This window comes from Saccoglossus kowalevskii, chromosome 9 (assembly GCF_978046115.1).
Source record: "Saccoglossus kowalevskii chromosome 9, keSacKowa6.1, whole genome shotgun sequence".
In the NCBI taxonomy this organism is placed as follows: domain Eukaryota; kingdom Metazoa; phylum Hemichordata; class Enteropneusta; family Harrimaniidae; genus Saccoglossus; species Saccoglossus kowalevskii.
The window spans coordinates 25,570,159-25,589,625 of record NC_140649.1 but is presented as its reverse complement, the minus strand read 5'-3'; the positions used below and the strand labels follow the sequence as shown (position 1 = coordinate 25,589,625).

The 19,467-nt window shown below is 34.5% G+C and overlaps 1 protein-coding gene across 1 annotated transcript; it reads right to left on the bottom strand.

Annotated features, from left to right (window-relative positions):
- Positions 1–12,799: 12,799 nt before the first annotated feature.
- Positions 12,800–16,929, bottom strand: LOC146739019 (uncharacterized). The gene is made up of 3 exons (XM_085503339.1): positions 16,713–16,929; positions 15,507–15,782; positions 12,800–15,360 (listed from the first exon to the last, which is right to left on the bottom strand). The coding sequence occupies exons 1-3, from the start codon at positions 16,921–16,923 to the stop codon at positions 13,211–13,213; spliced, it is 2,637 nt and encodes an 878-aa protein (XP_085359465.1). The 5' UTR covers positions 16,924–16,929; the 3' UTR covers positions 12,800–13,210.
- Between the last annotated feature and the right edge of the window lie 2,538 nt (positions 16,930–19,467).

The window sequence follows — 19,467 nt, the reverse complement described above, 5'->3', positions numbered from 1 at the left end:
TTCTGCATACTTTATGGATGTTCCAAGTTTTTTTGTTTTAATCTTATATGTATATGATATCCACTGGCTTTCTTTGTTGTGCATGTAGTATGTGATAATACCCATCCTGTTGATATATCTATCAATTGATAACATTTTATTGATAAAGTAGATTATTTCGTTGCTTGGTATCAACACTACATATAAGTTATATATTCACCTGAATAAGCTGTTAGTGTTAGTGTGTTAGTAATCGTATTTGCAACATGTTGACTATTGGTGATTTGCTAACATCACTATCACCATTGTGATAATCACAGGATGTATTATCTGTCACAATACTACTTTGTAATGATTTGCACCTTATGTATGTTTCATACAGTGAGTGTCACTGAATATACTATAATTTGACGAAGGTCACTAGTATATACCACAATCATTGTCAAAACTATTTAAACTTTTTTACTACTAGTGTACCTACCTTGATTACTTATATATTATTATTTTAAATTGCAATATTTTATGTATGTTTATGAATTTAAATTTAAAGCAATTATAATATACAAAGATTTTGTTACTTCCTTACCCACAGTAATTAAGCCATAGATTGTTTTATATTCATTTTGTTGACAGGGTGGTTATCTTGTCATATGAATACCATGTGATGATATTCACCGTGTTGACAGGGTGGTTTATTTGTCATATGAATACCATGTGATGATATCCACCGTGTTGACAGGGTGGTTTATCTTGTCATATGAATACCATGTGATGATATTCACCGTGTTGACAGGGTGGTTTATTTGTCATATGAATACCATGTGATGATATCCACCGTGTTGACAGGGTGGTTTATCTTGTCATATGAATACCATGTGATGATATCCACCGTGTTGACAGGGTGGTTTTATACTACTAGTGTACCTACCTTGATTACTTATATATTTTTTTAAATTGCAATATTTTATGGATGTTTATGAATTTAAATTTAAATCAATTATAATATACAAAGATTTTGTTACTTCCTTACCTACAGTAATTAAGCCATTGATTGTTTTATATTCATTTTGTTGACAGGGTGATTTATCTTGTCATATGAATACCATGTGATGATATCCACCGTGTTGACAGGGAGGTTTATCTTGTCATATGAATATCATGTGATGATATCCACCGTGTTGACAGGGTGGTTTATTTGTCATATGAATACCATGTGATGATATCCACCATGTTGACAGGGAGGTTTATACTGTTGTGCAAGTGTTATATTATCATATCTGCCCTGTTGTAATTTTTTTCAATTTTGTAATATAAAGGACATTTCCGTTTGTATTACTGTTTAATGATAAAACCACATGATCATGTATAATGTATTTATTGTACAACTATCAACACTGAAACGTATTGAAATTTAACATTAGCACAATATGTTGTTACTACTATCACTACTACTACTACTACTACTACTACTACTACATTTATTAATTATAAATGTGTAATATACAATATGTCAACCACCATGTTTTACTTCCTCTTAGCTACACTAAGAGACATTATACAGCCAGTTTATTTTTCAATAATGATAACTAATGAACTATGCAATACATCAAGGCAGCTAAACAAGATGATGATGACAATGACACTACCATTAAACAATGTTCATCTGCATTAAACAGCTATACCATCACATTTTGTATCTACAGTGAAATATACAAGCCAGAAATGATACTACCAATCGGACTGGATTCATAGCAAGAATCTTTTATTTCAACATTAAACTTACAAAACATACCGTTTGATCTTTCTACCAGCAATGAAATGCACAGCCAAGAAATGAATGTGATATCATGATCATTTTATCCGAGTTTCTACAGTGAACAATATAAGCCAACAATAATGCTACTAAAGAGAACTATTAATGGATATATAAAGTGAGTCATATATGTTGCCACGAAACATGTGGAACTATACCATTTGTCATTGTATCTGCTGGGATCTATGCATTCCAGTAATTACTCAGACATTGGAATCTTTCAATCTCATACTCTGTTGTGAACTATACAAGACATCACTGATGCCAGAAATCTGACGTTATTGCCAATACATAATATGAGCTCTACATGTTGATATGAAACCTGTGGAACTATAACATTTGACCTTGTATCTCCTGGGAACTATGCATTCAAGTGTTGATTCATCAAACATTGAAATCATTCAATCTCATCATGTGTTGTGAACTACACAAGACATCACTGATGCCAGAAATCTGACTTTATTGCCAATACATAATATGAGCCATACATGTTGATATGAAACCTGTGGAACTATAACATTTGATCTTGTATCTGCTGGAAACTATGCATTCCAGTGTTGATTCATCAAACATTGAAATCATTCAATCTCGCCATCTGTTGTGAACTATACAAGACATCGCTGATGCCAGAAATCTGACTTTATTGCCAATACATAATATGAGCCATACATGTTGATATGAACTGACCTGTTGAACTATTTGACCTTGTATGTGCTGGGAACTATGCATTCCAGTTGTGACTCCAACATTGGAATCATTCAATCTTGTCATCTGTTGTGAACTATACAAGACATCACTGATTTCACAAATCAGACTTTATTTCCAATACATAATATGAGCCATATATGTTGATATGAAACCTGTGGAACTATAACATTTGACCTTGTATCTGCTGGAAACTATGCATTCCAGTGTTGATTTATCAAACATTGAAATCATTCAATCTCATCATCTGTTGTGAACTACACAAGACATCACCAATGCCACATATTGGACTTTATTGTCGATACATAATATAAGCCATGCATGTTAACATGGAACCTGTCAAACAATACCACTTGACTTTGTGTCCGCAGGTAACTATGCATTCCAGTAATGACTCCAACATTGAAATCATTCAATCTAGTTATCTGCCATGAGACTTCATTGTCAATACTCAAGAGTTGTACATTGTGATATTAAATATGTCTGCAATGGGTTGTATTTAAGTAGGGAATGGAACTTTGGGGTGATTCATTCTGGGCATCTGCAGTTTACTAAAGAATGTTATATATACTTTACTATGTTTCTACAGACAACTATATTATCCAACAATAATGCTACCAAAGGAATTCGTGATGGACACATAATATGATCCATACATGTTGCCATGGAACCTGTAAAACATTGCCATCTGTATCTGCAGGGAACTCTGTATGCATTCCAGTAATGACTCAAACATTGAATCATTCAATCTTTGCTTCTGTCATGAACTATGCCAGACATCACTAATACTACTGGATTTTATTTTCAAAACTCATACATGGTGATATTAAATAAGCCTGCAGTGGTATGCATTTCAGTAGTGACTGCAACATTGAAATATTACTTTCTGGGCATCCGCACTGCACTATATAAGCATTATTGAACCTGTGATGGGTTGGACATGACATCGATTACTTACCGAGTCTTGTCATCTAATTTGGTTTCTGGAAAAATATGTACCAGACCGCAATGCAGTTAATAGTAACGTAATTCAATATAGTATATGCAGGGAACTTTTACTGTATCGATGGTGCTATATCATCAGGATAGTAACTTAGGCTTTTAATTAATTTCAGAATGAAATATTGTTTTAGTAATAGGGATGATGGTAGTAGTAGTAGAAATAGTTTTAGCCAGAATCATGTTATTTCAATAAATTTATCATAGAACTTGTATACTGGTTTTCTTCATTTAGTATTGCATTGTTCCCTCTTAGCAAATAAACTTTACTGTTTTTTTTGCCAGTATATGCACAAAAACAGATGTATTGTAATTTGTTTTCAAATAGTTGTATTGCAATATGTAATATCTACACCCACACACTGTCGGTCATTTACTGAATACATACGTATATCACTGACTGGAGAAAATCTTGGTTCTGACTCAAGAGGGCGTCCTGCTACTGCATGTGTTGTACTGCACACATACATAGAAGTACTCAATCCAAAAATGTTGACCAGTTGGGAAATTGAATTTATCATCATGATTTGAACAAATCTGCTAACATAAATATATTCAGGTGTGATGGCTAATGTCTTTACAAATTCTCTAAATGCAAAATTGCAGGAAAAGTCATGTGACAGGTAAGTTAGTATTAGAGAAATAGATACCCGATATATCCTTAATTTTATCATAAATCCAGAGTGCCGAGACCCACACTGAAGATGCAGATGGTGACCTTCAATCCATAAAAATTATTTTATTTTTTCCATACGAATTCTTGTACATATACCCAAAATATCATGCAACATTCATGAGACAGCAACAAATGCCCAAAATCATATTTATGTAAAAAACACATTATGATTACCAAACTGTGTGACTTATCGAAATTATTTTATTTTTCATCAGAAGATATGGCCATATATAAAAGCTAACACGATTTTGTTTCATAGTTAATGAGGTCACACAATAGACAATCGGGTGGTTTGACCAGTAACAAAGGGTCGAAATGCAGTTGGTTTCATGTATTTACCTCGTTTGGTTATCAAAATATGGTTTTCAGAATATATAATGAGCCATGTGCTTATGCATATTAATGAGGTTACATGATCATATACGGTAATCTCTTATGTTAGTTGCTTCTTTTATTTGATGTCTCCATTATGGCACTGGTTGCACGTTCGGTTCTGCAACAGTGTTACAGATATGACAGTTTTTAATATTAATGACCTTACGTGACCATATATGGTCATCTGTTATTTTAATCAAATCTCTTGTTCAACATAGTCATGATAACACAGGATTCATCTTCCTAACTGCAACAGTGTTTGAGATACAACGATTATGCATATGAATGAGCTCATATGACCATATCTGGTCATCTGTTATTTTATTCAAATCTCTTGTTTAACATCATCATAATAACACAGATTTCATCTTCCTACCTGCAACAGTGCTTGAGATAAAACAGTTATGCATATTAATGAGTTCACATGACCACATATGGTCATTTGTTATTTTAATCAAATCTCTTGTTAAACGTCGTCATAATAACATAGGATTCATCTTCCTAACAACAACAGTGCTTGAGTTATAACAGTTATGCATATTAATGAGTTCACATGACCATATATGGTCATATGTTATTTTAATCAAATCTAAGGTTCACTGTTGTCATGATAACACAGGAATCATCTTCCTAACTGCAACAGTGCTTGAGATATAGCAGCTATGCATATTAATGAGGTTAGAAGCCCCCCACCCATGGGCGCGTAGCCACATGACCTAGCCATATGCCATTCAGGGGAAAGATTGTATCTAAAGAGTAGAATACACATACACAATTTTATTCCAATCGGACTAATACAAAACATGTAGTTGCATAATTTCTATTTTCACAAAATCCAAGATGGCGGACAAACCACGTGACTGATCAAAATAATATTATTTTTCTCGTATGGAGCTAAGGCCAGGCATGGTAAATATAAAAACATCTCGTAGATTCGTTGAATCACCTCTGAGAAACAAATGCCCAAACTTTTAATCAATTTTGCTTAAAATCCAAGATGGCGGCCAAACCATGTGACTGATCTGAAATTTTTTTTAGGTTTCTGAAAGGGTTAGTTAGAGACATGCCATGACGCAATATTTGAGATAATCGCTCAAGTGTGGCATGAGTAAAAAACTACTTCCTGTTGAGAACAAACCCAAAATGGCGGCCAAACCACGTGACCAATCACAATGAATTTCTCAAATCTAAATCTGCTCTATATGTAGAAGCTAAATACTGTATATGAGAACATTTTACTTGGCGGTTCTGAAGAAGAAGATTTTTAAGTGTTTTTTACCGTTTTTAGGAAAAACAAAATGGCGGAAAAAGTCACATGACCGCTAAAGTTTTTATTGCTGATATTTATTACACATGAGTTGTACTATATACCATAAAAAAATCTAGACGCCTAGACCCTCAGAAAGTGGTCAAACAGCCACTTCCGGTTTTATTTCAATCCAATATGGCTGCCAAATTAATTGGCCAATCAAAATTCTGAAAGCATGTTGCACCAGTTCACATTAGGGAGTATCAGTATAGAGCATTATCAGACCATTTCGCTCAGCGGTTTTCTCAAACGGCTTGACGAAAAAAGTTACGGAAGAAAGAAGAAAGAAGAAAGAAAGATTAAAGCCGCAAGCGGCGTCACCGGGGCCCAAGCTGACAAGATTCTGTTTCATAATTAATGAGGTCACATGTTAGACAATCAGGTAGCTTGAATTATGAGTAACATGAGGTCAAAATGAAGTTGGTACCATGTATTTACCTGGTTTCGTTATCGAAATATGGTTTTCAGGATATATAATGAGCGATGTTCTTATGCACAATAATGAGATTACATAATCATATATAGCCATTTCTAATGTCAGTTACATCTTTCATTCAATGTCTTCATAATGACACTAGTTACATGTCCAGCTCTGCTATTCATATTAATGAGTTCACATGACCATATATGGTCATCTGTTATTTTAATCAAATCTCTTGTTCAACGTTGTCATAATAACACAGGATTCATCACCCTAACTGCAACAGTGTTTGAGATATAACAATTACGCATATTAATGAGCTCACATGACTATATATGGTCATCTGTTATTTTAATCAAATCTTTTGTTCAATGTTGTCATAATAACACAGGATTCCACTTCCTAACTGCAACAGTGTTTGAGATATGACAGTTATGCATATTAATGAGGTCACATGACCATATATGGTCATTTGTTATTCTAATCGAATCTCTTGTTCAACATTGTCATAATATCACAGGATTCATCATCCTAACTACAACAGTGCTTGAGTTATAACAGTTATGCATATTGATGAGGTTAGAAACCCCCACCCCATGGGTGTCCAGCCTCGTGGCCAAGCAGTGTGCTATTGGGGCAAAATGATGCATCTGATGACACAAATGCACATACAAAATTTGAAAGAATTCAGACTAATACAAAACATGTAGTTGCATAATTTTGATTTTCACAAAATCCAAGATGGCGGCCAAACCATGTGACTGATCAAAATAATATTATTTTTCTCATATGCAGCTAACGCCAGGCATGGTAAATATAAAACATCTAGTAGATTGGTTGAATCGTCTCTGAGAAACAAATACCCAAACTTTTGGTCAATTTTGCTTAAAATCCAAAATGGCGGCCAAACCATGTGACTGATCTGAAATTATTTTTAGATTTCTGAAAGGGTTTGACACACACATGCCATGAAGCAAAATTGAAAATAATCCCTCAAGTGTTGCCAGAGTAAAAAACTACTTCCTGTTTAGAAGAAATCCAAAATGGTGGCCAAACCACGTGACCAATGGTAAAAAAATTTTCAAACATAAATGGGATTCATGTATAGAAGCTAAATACTACATATGAGAGCATTCTGCTTGTTGGTTCTGAAGAAGAAGATTTTTAAGTGTTTTTTGCCGTTTTTAGGAAAAACAAAATGGCGGGAAAAGTCACATGACCGCTAAAGTTTTTATTGCTGATATTTATTACACATGAGTTGTACTATATACCATAAAAAAATCTAGACGCCTAGACCCTCAGAAAGTGGTCAAACAGCCACTTCCGGTTTTATTTCAATCCAATATGGCTGCCAAACTAATTGACCAATCGAAATTCTGAAAGCATGTTGCACCAGTTCACATTAGGGACTATCAGTATAGAGCATTATCAGACCATTCCGTTCAGCGGTTTTCTCAAACGGCTTGACGAAAAAAGTTACGGAAGAAAGAAAGAAAGAAAGAAAGAAGAAATTAAAGCCGCAAGCGGCGTCACCGGGGCCCAAGCTGATCTATCATGACAAGATTCTGTTTCATAATAAATGAGGTCACATGTTAGACAATCAGGTAGCTTGTATTATCAGTAACATGAGGTCGAAATGAAGTTGGTACCATGTATTTACCTGGTTTGGTTATCGAAATATGGTTTTCAGGATATATAATGAGCCATGTTCTTATGCACAATAATGAGATTACATAATCATATATAGCCATTTCTAATGTCAGTTACATCTTTCATTCAATGTCTTCATAATGACACTAGTTACATGTCCTGCTCTGTGACAGTGTTTCAGATATGACTGCTATGCATATTAATGAGTTTACATGACCATATATGGTCATCTGTTATTTTAATCAAATCTCTTGTTCACTGTTGTCATAATAACACAGGATTCATCTTCCTAACTGCAACAGTGTTTAAGATATAATGGTTATGCATATTAATGAGTTCACATGACCATATATGGTCATCTGTTATTTTAATCAAATCTCTTGTTCAATGTTGTCATAATAACACAGGATTCATCACCCTAACTGCGACAGTGTTTGAGTTATAACAGTTATGCATATTAATGAGGTTAGAAGCCCCCACCCCATGGGTGCCCAGCCACGTGGCCTAGCAGTGTGCTATTGGGGCAAAATGATGCATCTGATGACACAAATGCACATACAAAATTTGAAAGAAATCAGACTAATACAAAACATGTAGTTTCATAATTTCTATTTTCACAAAATCCAAGATGGCGGCCAAACCACGTGACTGATCAAAATAATATTATTTTTCTCGTATGCAGCTAAGGCCAGGCATGGTAAATATAAAAACATCTAGTAGATTGGTTGAATCGTCTCTGAGAAACAAATACCCAAACTTTTGGTAAATTTTGCTTAAAATCCAAAATGGCGGCCAAACCATGTGACTGATCTGAATTTTTTTTAGATTTCTGAAAGGGTTTGATACACAGATGCCATGAAGCAAAATTGAAAATAATCCCTCAAGTGTGGCATGAGTAAAAAAACTACTTCCTGTTTAGAAGAAATCCAAAATGGTGGCCAAACCACGTGACCAATCGTAAGCATTTTTTCAAACGTAAATGGGATTCATATATAGAAGCTAAATACTACATATGAGAGCATTCTGCTTTGGTGGTTCTGAAGAAGAAGATTTTTTAGTAGTTTTTGCCGTTTTTAGGAAAAACAAAATGGCGGGAAAAGTCACATGACCGCTAAAGTTTTTATTGCTGATATCTATTACACATGAGTTGTACTATATACCATAAAAAAATCTAGACGCCTAGACCCTCAGAAAGTGGTCAAACAGCCACTTCCGGTTTTATTTCAATCCAATATGGCAGCCAAACTAATTGACCAATCTAAATTCTGAAAGCATGTTGCACCAGTTCACATTAGGGACTATCAGTATAGAGTATTATCAGACCATTCCGTTCAGCGGTTTTCTCAAACGGCTTGACGAAAAAAGTTACGGAAGAAAGAAAGAAAGAAAGAAAGAAAAAACTGAACGATAATAATAGGGGCCTCGCCCTTTGGGCTTGGGCCCCTAAAAACCGGACAATAAGAATAGGGGCCTCGCCCTTCGGGCTTGGGCCCCTAATTAAAGCCGCAAGCGGCGTCACCGGGGCCCAAGCTGACAAGATTCTGTTTCATAATTAATGAGGTCACATGTTAGACAATCAGGTAGCTTGAACTATCAGTAACATGAGGTCAAAATGAAGTTGGTACCATGTATTTACCTGGTTTGGTTATCGAAATATGGTTTTCAGGATATATAATGAGCCATGTTCGTATGCACAATAATGAGATTACATAATCATATATAGCCATTTCTAATGTCAGTTACATCTTTCATTCAATGTCTTCATAATGACACTAGTTACATGTCCTGCTCTGTGAGAGTGTTTTAGATACGACTGCTATGCATATTAATGAGTTCACATGACCATATATGGTCATCTGTTATTTTTAATCAAATCTCTTGTTCACTGATGTCATAATAACACAGGATTCATCTTCCTAACTGCAACAGTGTTTAAGATATAATGGTTATGCATATTAATGAGTTCACATGACCATATATGGTCATCCGTTATTTTAATGAAATCAATTGTTCACTGTTGTCCTGAAAACCCAGGAATCATCATCCTAATTACAAGTGTTTGAGATATAATGGTTATGCATATTAATGAGTTCACATGACCATATATGGTCATCTGTTATTTTAATCAAATCTCTTGTTCACTGTTGTCATAATAACACAGGATTCATCTTCCTAACTGCAACAGTGTTTAAGATATAATGGTTATGCATATTAATGAGCTCACATGACCATAAATGGTCTTTTGTTATTTTAATCAAATCTCTTGTTCAACGTTGTCATAATAACACAGGATTCATCATCCTAACTACAACAGTGCTTGAGTTATAACAGTTATGCATATTAATGAGGTTATAAGCCCCCACCCCATGGGTGCCCAGCCATGTGGCCTAGCAGTGTGCTATTGGGGCAAAATGATGCATCTGATGACACAAATGCACATACAAAATTTGAAAGAAATCAGACTAATACAAAACATGTAGTTGCATAATGTCTATTTTCACAAAATCCAAGATGGCGGCCAAACCACGTGACTGATCAAAATAATATTATTTTTCTCATATGGAGCTAATGCCATGCATGGTAAATATAAAAACATCTAGTAGATTGGTTGAATCACCTCTGAGAAACAAATGCCCAAACTTTTGTTCAATTTTGCTTAAAATCCAAGATGGCGGCCAAACCATGTGACTGATCTGAAATCTTTTTTAGGTTTCTGAAGGGGTTTGATATACAGATGCCATGAAACAAAATTGAAAATAATCCCTCAAGTGTTGCCAGAGTAAAAAATCTACTTCCTGTTTAGAAGAAATCCAAAATGGTGGCCAAACCACGTGACCAATCATAATAATGTTTTCAAACATAAATGGGATTCATATATAGAAGCTAAATACTACATATGAGAGAATTCTGCTAGGTGGTTCTGAAGAAGAAGATTTTTTAGTGTTTTTTGCTGTTTTTAGGAAAAACAAAATGGCGGGAAAAGTCACATGACCGCTAAAGTTTTTATTGCTGATATCTATTACACATGAGTTGTACTATATACCATAAAAAAATCTAGACGCCTAGACCCTCAGAAAGTGGTCAAACAGCCACTTCCGGTTTTATTTCAATTCAATATGGCTGCCAAACTAATTGACCAATCTAAATTCTGAAAGCATGTTGCACCAGTTCACATTAGGGACTATCAGTATAGAGCATTATCAGACCATTCCGTTCAGCGGTTTTCTCAAACGGCTTGACGAAAAAAGTTACGGAAGAAAGAAAGAAAGAAAGAAAGAAGAAAAAACCGGACAATAAGAATAGGGGCCTCGCCCTTCAGGCTTGGGCCCCTAATTAAAGCCGCAAGCGGCGTCACCGGGGCCCAAGCTGACAAGATTCTTTTTCATAATTAATGTGGTCACATGTTAGACAATCAGGTAGCTTGAATTATCAGTAACATGAGGTCAAAATGAAGTTGGTACCATGTATTTACCTGGTTTGGTTATCGAAATATGGTTTTCAGGATATATAATGAGCCATGTTCTTAATAATGAGATTACATAATCATATATAGCCATTTCTAATGTCAGTTACATCTTTCATTCAATGTCTTCATAATGACACTAGTTACATGTCCTGCTCTACGACAGTGTTTCAGATATGACTGCTATGCATATTAATGAGTTCACATGACCATATATGGTCATCTGTTATTTTAATCAAATCTCTTGCTCACTGTTGTCATAATAACACAGGATTCATCTTCCTAACTGCAACAGTGCTTAAGATATAATGGTTATGCATATTAATGAGTTCACATGACCATATATGGTCATCTGTTATTTTAATCAAATCTCTTGTTCACTGTTGTCATGATAACACAGGAATCATCTTCCTAACTACAACAGTGTTTGAGATATAATGGTTATGCATATTAATGAGTTCACATGACCATATATGGTAATCTGTTATTTTAATGAAATCAATTGTTTAAGGATGTATGCTACAAAATAAAAAACCCATGGAAAATCGTTTAAAATACTACAGGTGTACAGGACATGTTACTCTAAACTCATAGAAAAGAAAAAAACATGGGGTTAATGTACTAATTTTTAAGATACACAACTCACAATTATGCTGAGTCAGCATTTTTAAGTAGCTTTAATAAATAACTTAAGTTGTCATTTATACTCGGTCTTAATCCACATTTTTACTGAAATTGGTTTTATCCTATCAGCACATAATATGAGTTCATATTTAAATTCAATTCTAATGAATTTAAGAAATTACCTATTTAAAGAAAACAATAGTTTCCTTCATTTGGTTTTGTATTTTAGATAAAAAAATTCATAGAAACTGTCCTACAAAAAATTTCATCCATGGAAATCTCTTGAAATTGTGTATATGTCGAGTGCTTATGAAGTTATTCCATATTATACATTGAAAATGGTATGTTAATGCACTACTTTTTGAGAAATAATTAGTTTAATTGTCAGTTTCAATAATCTTGGTGGCCATGTTGGATCATTTGCGTGACCTTTGACCTTTGCCAGTCCCCTTGTCAATATACATACCGGGGTACATCAAATATGGTCATGTACATCCAACATCAGTAGATTATATTGTTTTATATATGAAGTACAGTTTATATATATTGGCTGGGTGCTTGGGAGAATATTCTTACCTTTCATTGGAAATATAGAAATTCAAAGTCAAGCCACTATTAATGCACTGAAGTATTATTTTCTTCTGAGGGATACTGATGAAAGCATTGTATTCTCAGTTAGGGCACAGGTGTGTATGGTGGTGGGGAGGGGTGTGGTGTGCTGTAACATACATACAAGGCAGAGTATGACTAGTGTTACCATACATGAAGTGACAAAAAGATCAGTATTGTTTAATTGTAAGTAATATTTATTTTGTGTTCTGTTTTTTTAAATATTCATATATCGATAAATAAATAAAAGTGGTCCATAAATACTAATATAATTAAATATTTCACATATTTTAAAATCATATAACACTTGCTTTATCATTTTATTAATATACAATTGTATGTATTTAATTTTTTTTAAATCTGGATATAAATACACATATTTAGATACAATAACCTTCAATGGACAAAAAAAGTGTTTTCTTTTCAGAAAATATGCCAACATTGCATGAATAATCCCATTTTCACCCTATGAGACATTTACATACCAAATATCAGTCTAGTGTTCTCAAAGAAGTCATGTAATGAATGGATGGATTAGTGAACTAAAAAAATATCACAAGAGTCATTAATCATTGTTTTAAATATAGTTACTTCTTTTCAAAAAACTGCGATAGTGACAAGAATGTTTTTTTATGTTTGGTTACCCGTGGATGACCAAAATAATCTTCACTAAGCAACTTCACCAATCCATCTATCCCTCCTCTGCTATAAGCCAAGTTCAAGTGACAAAAAGCCAGACCAGAAGCAGCTATTTTCTCAGCCATACACTTTGTAATTACCTTCTTACTTATTAGTTGACTAAGAGAAGACAGATTTTTCTTTTTACACAATAGAAATTCAAGAGCTTCTATAATAAAATCAACAGAGAAGCTATGTTTACTAATATGGCTGATGTCAACATTACATTTACCAATCAATTGTTGAAGCATATGTACATCATGTTTTGCATTGTGAGCACTGTATTCAGTGTGTAAATAATCATTAACCAGGTTTTCTTCAGAGTAAGATGATCGAGGTGGTAAAATTTCACGAAATACAGAGAGCGTATCAGAAAAGCAGCAATGTTTATGTTTCAGTTTGTCTAAAAGACCATATCTTTGCACAGAACTAACCAGAATCCTAGCATCAAAATTCTTACAGTTATGTGCAACTAACACAGAATTTAATGGAATCCATTCTATAAAACTCTCAAGAGCATCTTTCTGTGATAATGTTGGTACTAAATTAAAGTTATGAAACAGTTTACCACATGTATATGTCAACCCAGTTACATTGGATGCTGCTGGATGTATTGGCTGACAGGGGTCAACATACTCATCAAATATTTTACCATCATAAGATGCAGCAATCTGACAAATTGAGGAATCAATACCAAATGATGTTGTTTCAAGATCAAATACAACAACAGGAGAATCTTGAAGTATTTTTACTGGAAAACTTACAGGAGCATTAACTGGTTCAGGAATACATGTAATATCAATGTCATTTCTAATTGCAATGTTTGTGTTGTATGTGTCACCTTCTCTTAACTCAGTAGCATTACATTTTTTGTTTCGCTCCTCTTTTAATTGTATACGTCTAAGTTTGTATTTTTTGTTTTCTGTCTGCATCTTTCTTTTTCTTGCTTTATTGTCTAGTTTTATTCCCCTCACCTGTGAAACAATTCCAGGAGATAGTCCATTTTCTTTGTTAACACTACAAACATATGTGTATCCACTACTTTTCTGTGAAACTGCTGCTGCAATGCGGATATTTAAACTTTCTGATTTACTGTAATGTCTGTTTTTTGGTGCTTTAGAAGCAACAGTGTTATGAAAACTTTCATTGGCTTGTGTTGAACTCATAAGAGAAAGTTTATTTGCACATGCAGCATAAATTTCAAAAATAGATTTTAAATCTTTACGCAATTCTACCCCAGAAAGATCTTTACCATATGGAAGACGTTTGTGGCAGTAAGTATCTGGCTGACGTTGGTAACCACACCATTTACGATCACATGATTCATGAGATCCAAATGCATGGGGAACAATGGCAAGCAAGTTTTTATTGATTAAAGCTGGCCTACCTTTGTTCTGAGTAACAGCATAGGAAAAACATGTTTGAAAATACTTGATAACACGTGGTGTTAATATTTTGTGAGTTTTTGAAAGTTCATATAATTTATTTCCTAGACCTTTTTTGGTGTGGTTCATATCTGGTCTCTTTTCAATATCTTGGTTAATTTCTGTTCTTAGTTTATGAATGGTTGTTGTATCATCATCCATAGTTAAAGATACTGTTTTAGCACTAGTTTTGTTAATAGTTTTTACCACTTCAACAGCAATATCTCCTTCCATAGCTTTGGAACTCCCTGTCCAGTTTTTACGACAGTCATGTTTTCTTGTGTTCATATCCCCATTTTCACAAATTTTGCATCCCTTTGAACGCACAGCATATCCCATAATTTTACCAGTTGCTTCCCCTATAGCAGCACCATGACCTGACAGACTGTTATATTCTTTGCCAGAGCCACGGCGCTGCCATGCACCATCAAAGGAAATATCAACTTGATTTTCATGTGAACTAAGTTTTTGTTCTTCAGTAAGAGCTTTAACACACAGTCGTTTTGCAACATTCTCAATACCAACACCTGCTTCTCTTTCTCTTTTCTTTAATGTCTTGTGGTGTATACCCGGTATATTCAGTGAGGCAAGGAAGTTATTCACATGAGTCTCTCCCATTCCACTGTGTACCATTCCTATGTTATGAAATAAGAAACAACTTAGATTAACATTTTATAAGATTAGTTTTTGCTGCCCTACATTACTAAAAGTATGATCACCAATATATGACCATAAGAGGTTAATAATTGAGATGAATCCTTAGTTTGCCTGTAAATCTTACCGGTGGCTAATTTGGTATTTACATCAAATATAGGTAATCCTTGGTTTGATTTGGCATTCCTATGTGTCGAACCTGTATACACATGGTTTACAGCACCACATCTCTGGCAAGGTATATACAGTACACTACCAAGACCATATCGTCTCTCCTCCTGGCAATCCACCAGAACAAGGTGTTCACAACACACAGCACAGGCTTTTAATCCCTCAGCTAGAACAGACAGCTGTACTATTCTGCGTCCAACATTCCAATTTATAGCACTTTCTGAAGTAACTTCTGTAAAGATAAATCAGATTATCATTACAGTCATCATGTAAATAAATTTCATGCAATTTGCACTACTATACTGGCTAACAGATATTGACAACAGTAAGATGTTAACATACTATCTGTGCTATTCGTAAGAAATGTATGAATATTTACAGAAATAAAAAGAAACCATTATTCCAAAATCATCATTTCCAAAGGAGCCATAGGCAAAACAGAAACTCTCTCACATTCAGATAATGTGAAAAATAACAATAATTTTTAGGTCATGGCTTATTTTCAGAAAAAACATTTATTGGGAGAAAATGTCCAAAAATATATATTACAATGTATTTAGAACAAAAATATTTGACACAATAACAAATAGAAAAAATAAAATTCAAGTATCTACTATAATATGCAAGTATTTTAATTTTAATTTCCTTAACACAGCCGCAAGTTCATCATGTTACATGTTAATTTTTTTCTGAAGAGTAAACAGATGAAATTTCAATGCTCTAAATTTATAACACTGGGAAAATAAATATGGATTTCAAAACAGCAAAATATAGAAAATATTTGAACATGCTGTTTATTCATAGTTAAAATTGTATCCCCTTGGTTATATGGAAGTGTGAGGACAATCATGCCCTCAAATTGGGGGTTTTGTGCGTATAGTTAAAATTACCAGTTCGCGTTGAAGGCACCTCGTCATAATTAATGAAAGCTGCAGACGACGCGACAGACAAACTTCGTTGTCAAATATTTTTTTTATCACAATTTCTGTATTTAGTGAAACAGGAATTAGGAAAAAATAAACACTGTTTCCCCCAAAATAAGCATAATCTGATGTTCATAAAAACAAATAAAATGTGAAAATATATTGATTCGAGTTGTGGATAACAGTTGCAGACGACTCAACCAAAGTTTACGTCGTAAACTGACACCGTACGTACGTACCTGAATTTGATTCTAAAACTACTTCAGCAACTTTCTTATGTTGGCGGTTCGCCTGGATAACTGCCAATCTTCTTCTCTTCTCTTTCTCGGTCAAAAATCCTTTAAATTTGCGTGCATTCGGCGATCGCGAAGCGTACTTGTTTGTTGTGGCAGCCATCTTGAAAGTCTGCTTCAAATGCGCAGAACGTATGCGCAGTGCATTTCCGCGCATACAACCTTAATGTTGTCATAATAACACAGGTTTCATCTTCCTAACTCCAACAGTGCTTGAGATATATCAGTTATGCATATTAATGAGGTTAGAAGCCCCCACCCCTTAGGCGCCCAGTGACAAAACCCAGCCACGTGCCATTCGGTTGAAAAAATGCATCTCAAGAGTAGAATGCACATATACAATTTTAGCCAAATCGGACCAATACAACACATGTAATTGCACAAGATCTGTTTTCATAAAATCCAAGATGGCGGCCAAACCATGTGACTGATCAAAATAATATTATTTTTCTCATATGGAGCTAAGGCCAGGCATGATAAATATAAAAACATCTGGTAGATTGGTTGAATCACCTCTGAGAAACAAATGCCCAAACTTTTGGGCAATTTTGCTTAAAATCCAAGATGGCGGCCAAACCACGTGACTGATCTGAAATCTTTTTTAGGTTTCTGAAAGAGATAGATATACAGATGCCATGAAGCAAAATTGAAAATAATCCCTCAAGTGTTGCCATAGTAAAAAACTACTTCCTGTTTAGAAGAAATCCAAAATGGTGGCCAAACCACGTGACCAATCGTAATAATTTTATCAAACCTAAATGGGATTCACATATAGAAGCTAAATACAACACATGAGAGGATTCTGCTAGGTGGTTCTGAAGAAGAAGATTTTTTAGTGTTTTTTGCCGTTTTTAGGAAAAACAAAATGGCGGGAAAAGTCACATGACCGCTAAAGTTTTTATTACTGATATCTATTACACATGAGTTGTCCTATATACCATAAAAAAATCTAGACGCCTAGACCCTCAGAAAGTGGTCAAACAGCCACTTCCGGTTTTATTTCAATTCAATATGGCTGCCAAACTAATTGACCAATCGAAATTTTGAAAGCATGTTGCACCAGTTCACATTAGGGACTATCAGTATAGAGCATTATCAGACCATTCCGTTCAGCAGTTTTCCCAAACGGCTTGACGAAAAAAGTTACGGAAGAAAGAAAGAAAGAAAGAAAGAAGAAATTAAAGCCGCAAGCGGCATCACCGGGGCCCAAGCTGATCTATCATGACAAGATTCTGTTTCATAATAAATGAGGTCACATGTTAGACAATCAGGTAGCTTGTATTATCAGTAACATGAGGTCAAAATGAAGTTGGTACCATGTATTTACCTGGTTTGGTTATCGAAATATGGTTTTCAGGATATATAATGAGCCATGTTCTTATGCACAATAATGAGATTACATAATCATATATAGCCATTTCTAATGTCAGTTACATCTTTCATTCAATGTCTTCATAATGACACTAGTTACATGTCCTGCTCTGCGACAGTGTTTCAGATATGACTGCTATGCATATTAATGAGTTTACATGACCATATATGGTCATCTGTTATTTTAATCAAATCTCTTGTTCATTGTTGTCATAATAACACAGGATTCATCTTCCTAACTGCAACAGTGTTTAAGATATAATGGTTATGCATATTAATGAGTTCACATGACCATATATGGTCATCTGTTATTTTAATCAAATCTCTTGTTCACTGTTGTCATAATAACACAGGATTCATCTTCCTAACTGCAACAGTGTTTAAGATATAATGGTTATGCATATTAATGAGTTCACGTGACCATATATGGTCATCTGTTATTTTAATCAAATCTCTTGTTCAACGTTGTCATGATAACACAGGAATCATCTTCCTAACTCCAACAGTGCTTGAGATATATCAGTTATGCATATTAATGAGGTTAGAAGCCCCCACCCCATGGGTGCCCAGCCACGTGGCCTAACAGTGTGCTATTGAGGCAAAATGATGCATCTGATGACACAAATGCACATACAAAATTTGAAAGAAATCAGACAAAACATGTAGTTGCATAATTTCTATTTTCACAAAATCCAAGATGGCGGCCAAACCACGTGACTGATAAAAATAATATTATTTTTCTCGTATGCAGCTAAGGCCAGGCATGGTAAATATGAAAACATCTAGTAGATTGGTTGAATCATCTCTGAGAAACAAATACCCAAACTTTTGGTAAATTTTGCTTAAAATCCAAAATGGCGGCCAAATCATGTGACTGATCTGAAATTTTTTTTAGGTTTCTGAAAGGGCTTGAAACACAGATGCCATGAAGCAAAATTGAAAATATTCCCTCAAGTGTTGCCAGAGTAAAAAACTACTTCCTGTTTAGAAGAAATCCAAAATGGTGGCCAAACCACGTGACCAATCGTAATATTTTTTTCAAACGTAAATGGGATTCATATATAGAAGCTAAATACAACATATGAGAGCATTCTGCTAGGTGGTTCTGAAGAAGAAGATTTTCAAGTGTTTTTTGCCGTTTTTAGGAAAAACAAAATGGCGGGAAAAGTCACGTGACCGCTAAAGTTTTTATTGCTGATATCTATTACACATGAGTTGTACTATATACCATAAAAAAATCTAGACGCCTAGACCCTCAGAAAGTGGTCAAACAGCCACTTCCGGTTTTATTTCAATCCAATATGGCTGCCAAACTAATTGACCAATCGAA

Excerpts from the sequence above, each read along its gene's own strand:
- LOC146739019 (XM_085503339.1), bottom strand. The coding sequence starts at position 16,923 with ATGCGCGGAAATGCACTGCGCATACGTTCTGCGCATTTGAAGCAGACT. Across the intron at positions 15,783-16,712 it reads AGTTTTAGAATCAAATTCAG|AAGTTACTTCAGAAAGTGCT; the intron begins GTACGTACGTAC and ends TTATCTTTACAG. Across the intron at positions 15,361-15,506 it reads AAATACCAAATTAGCCACCG|GAATGGTACACAGTGGAATG; the intron begins GTAAGATTTACA and ends TTCATAACATAG.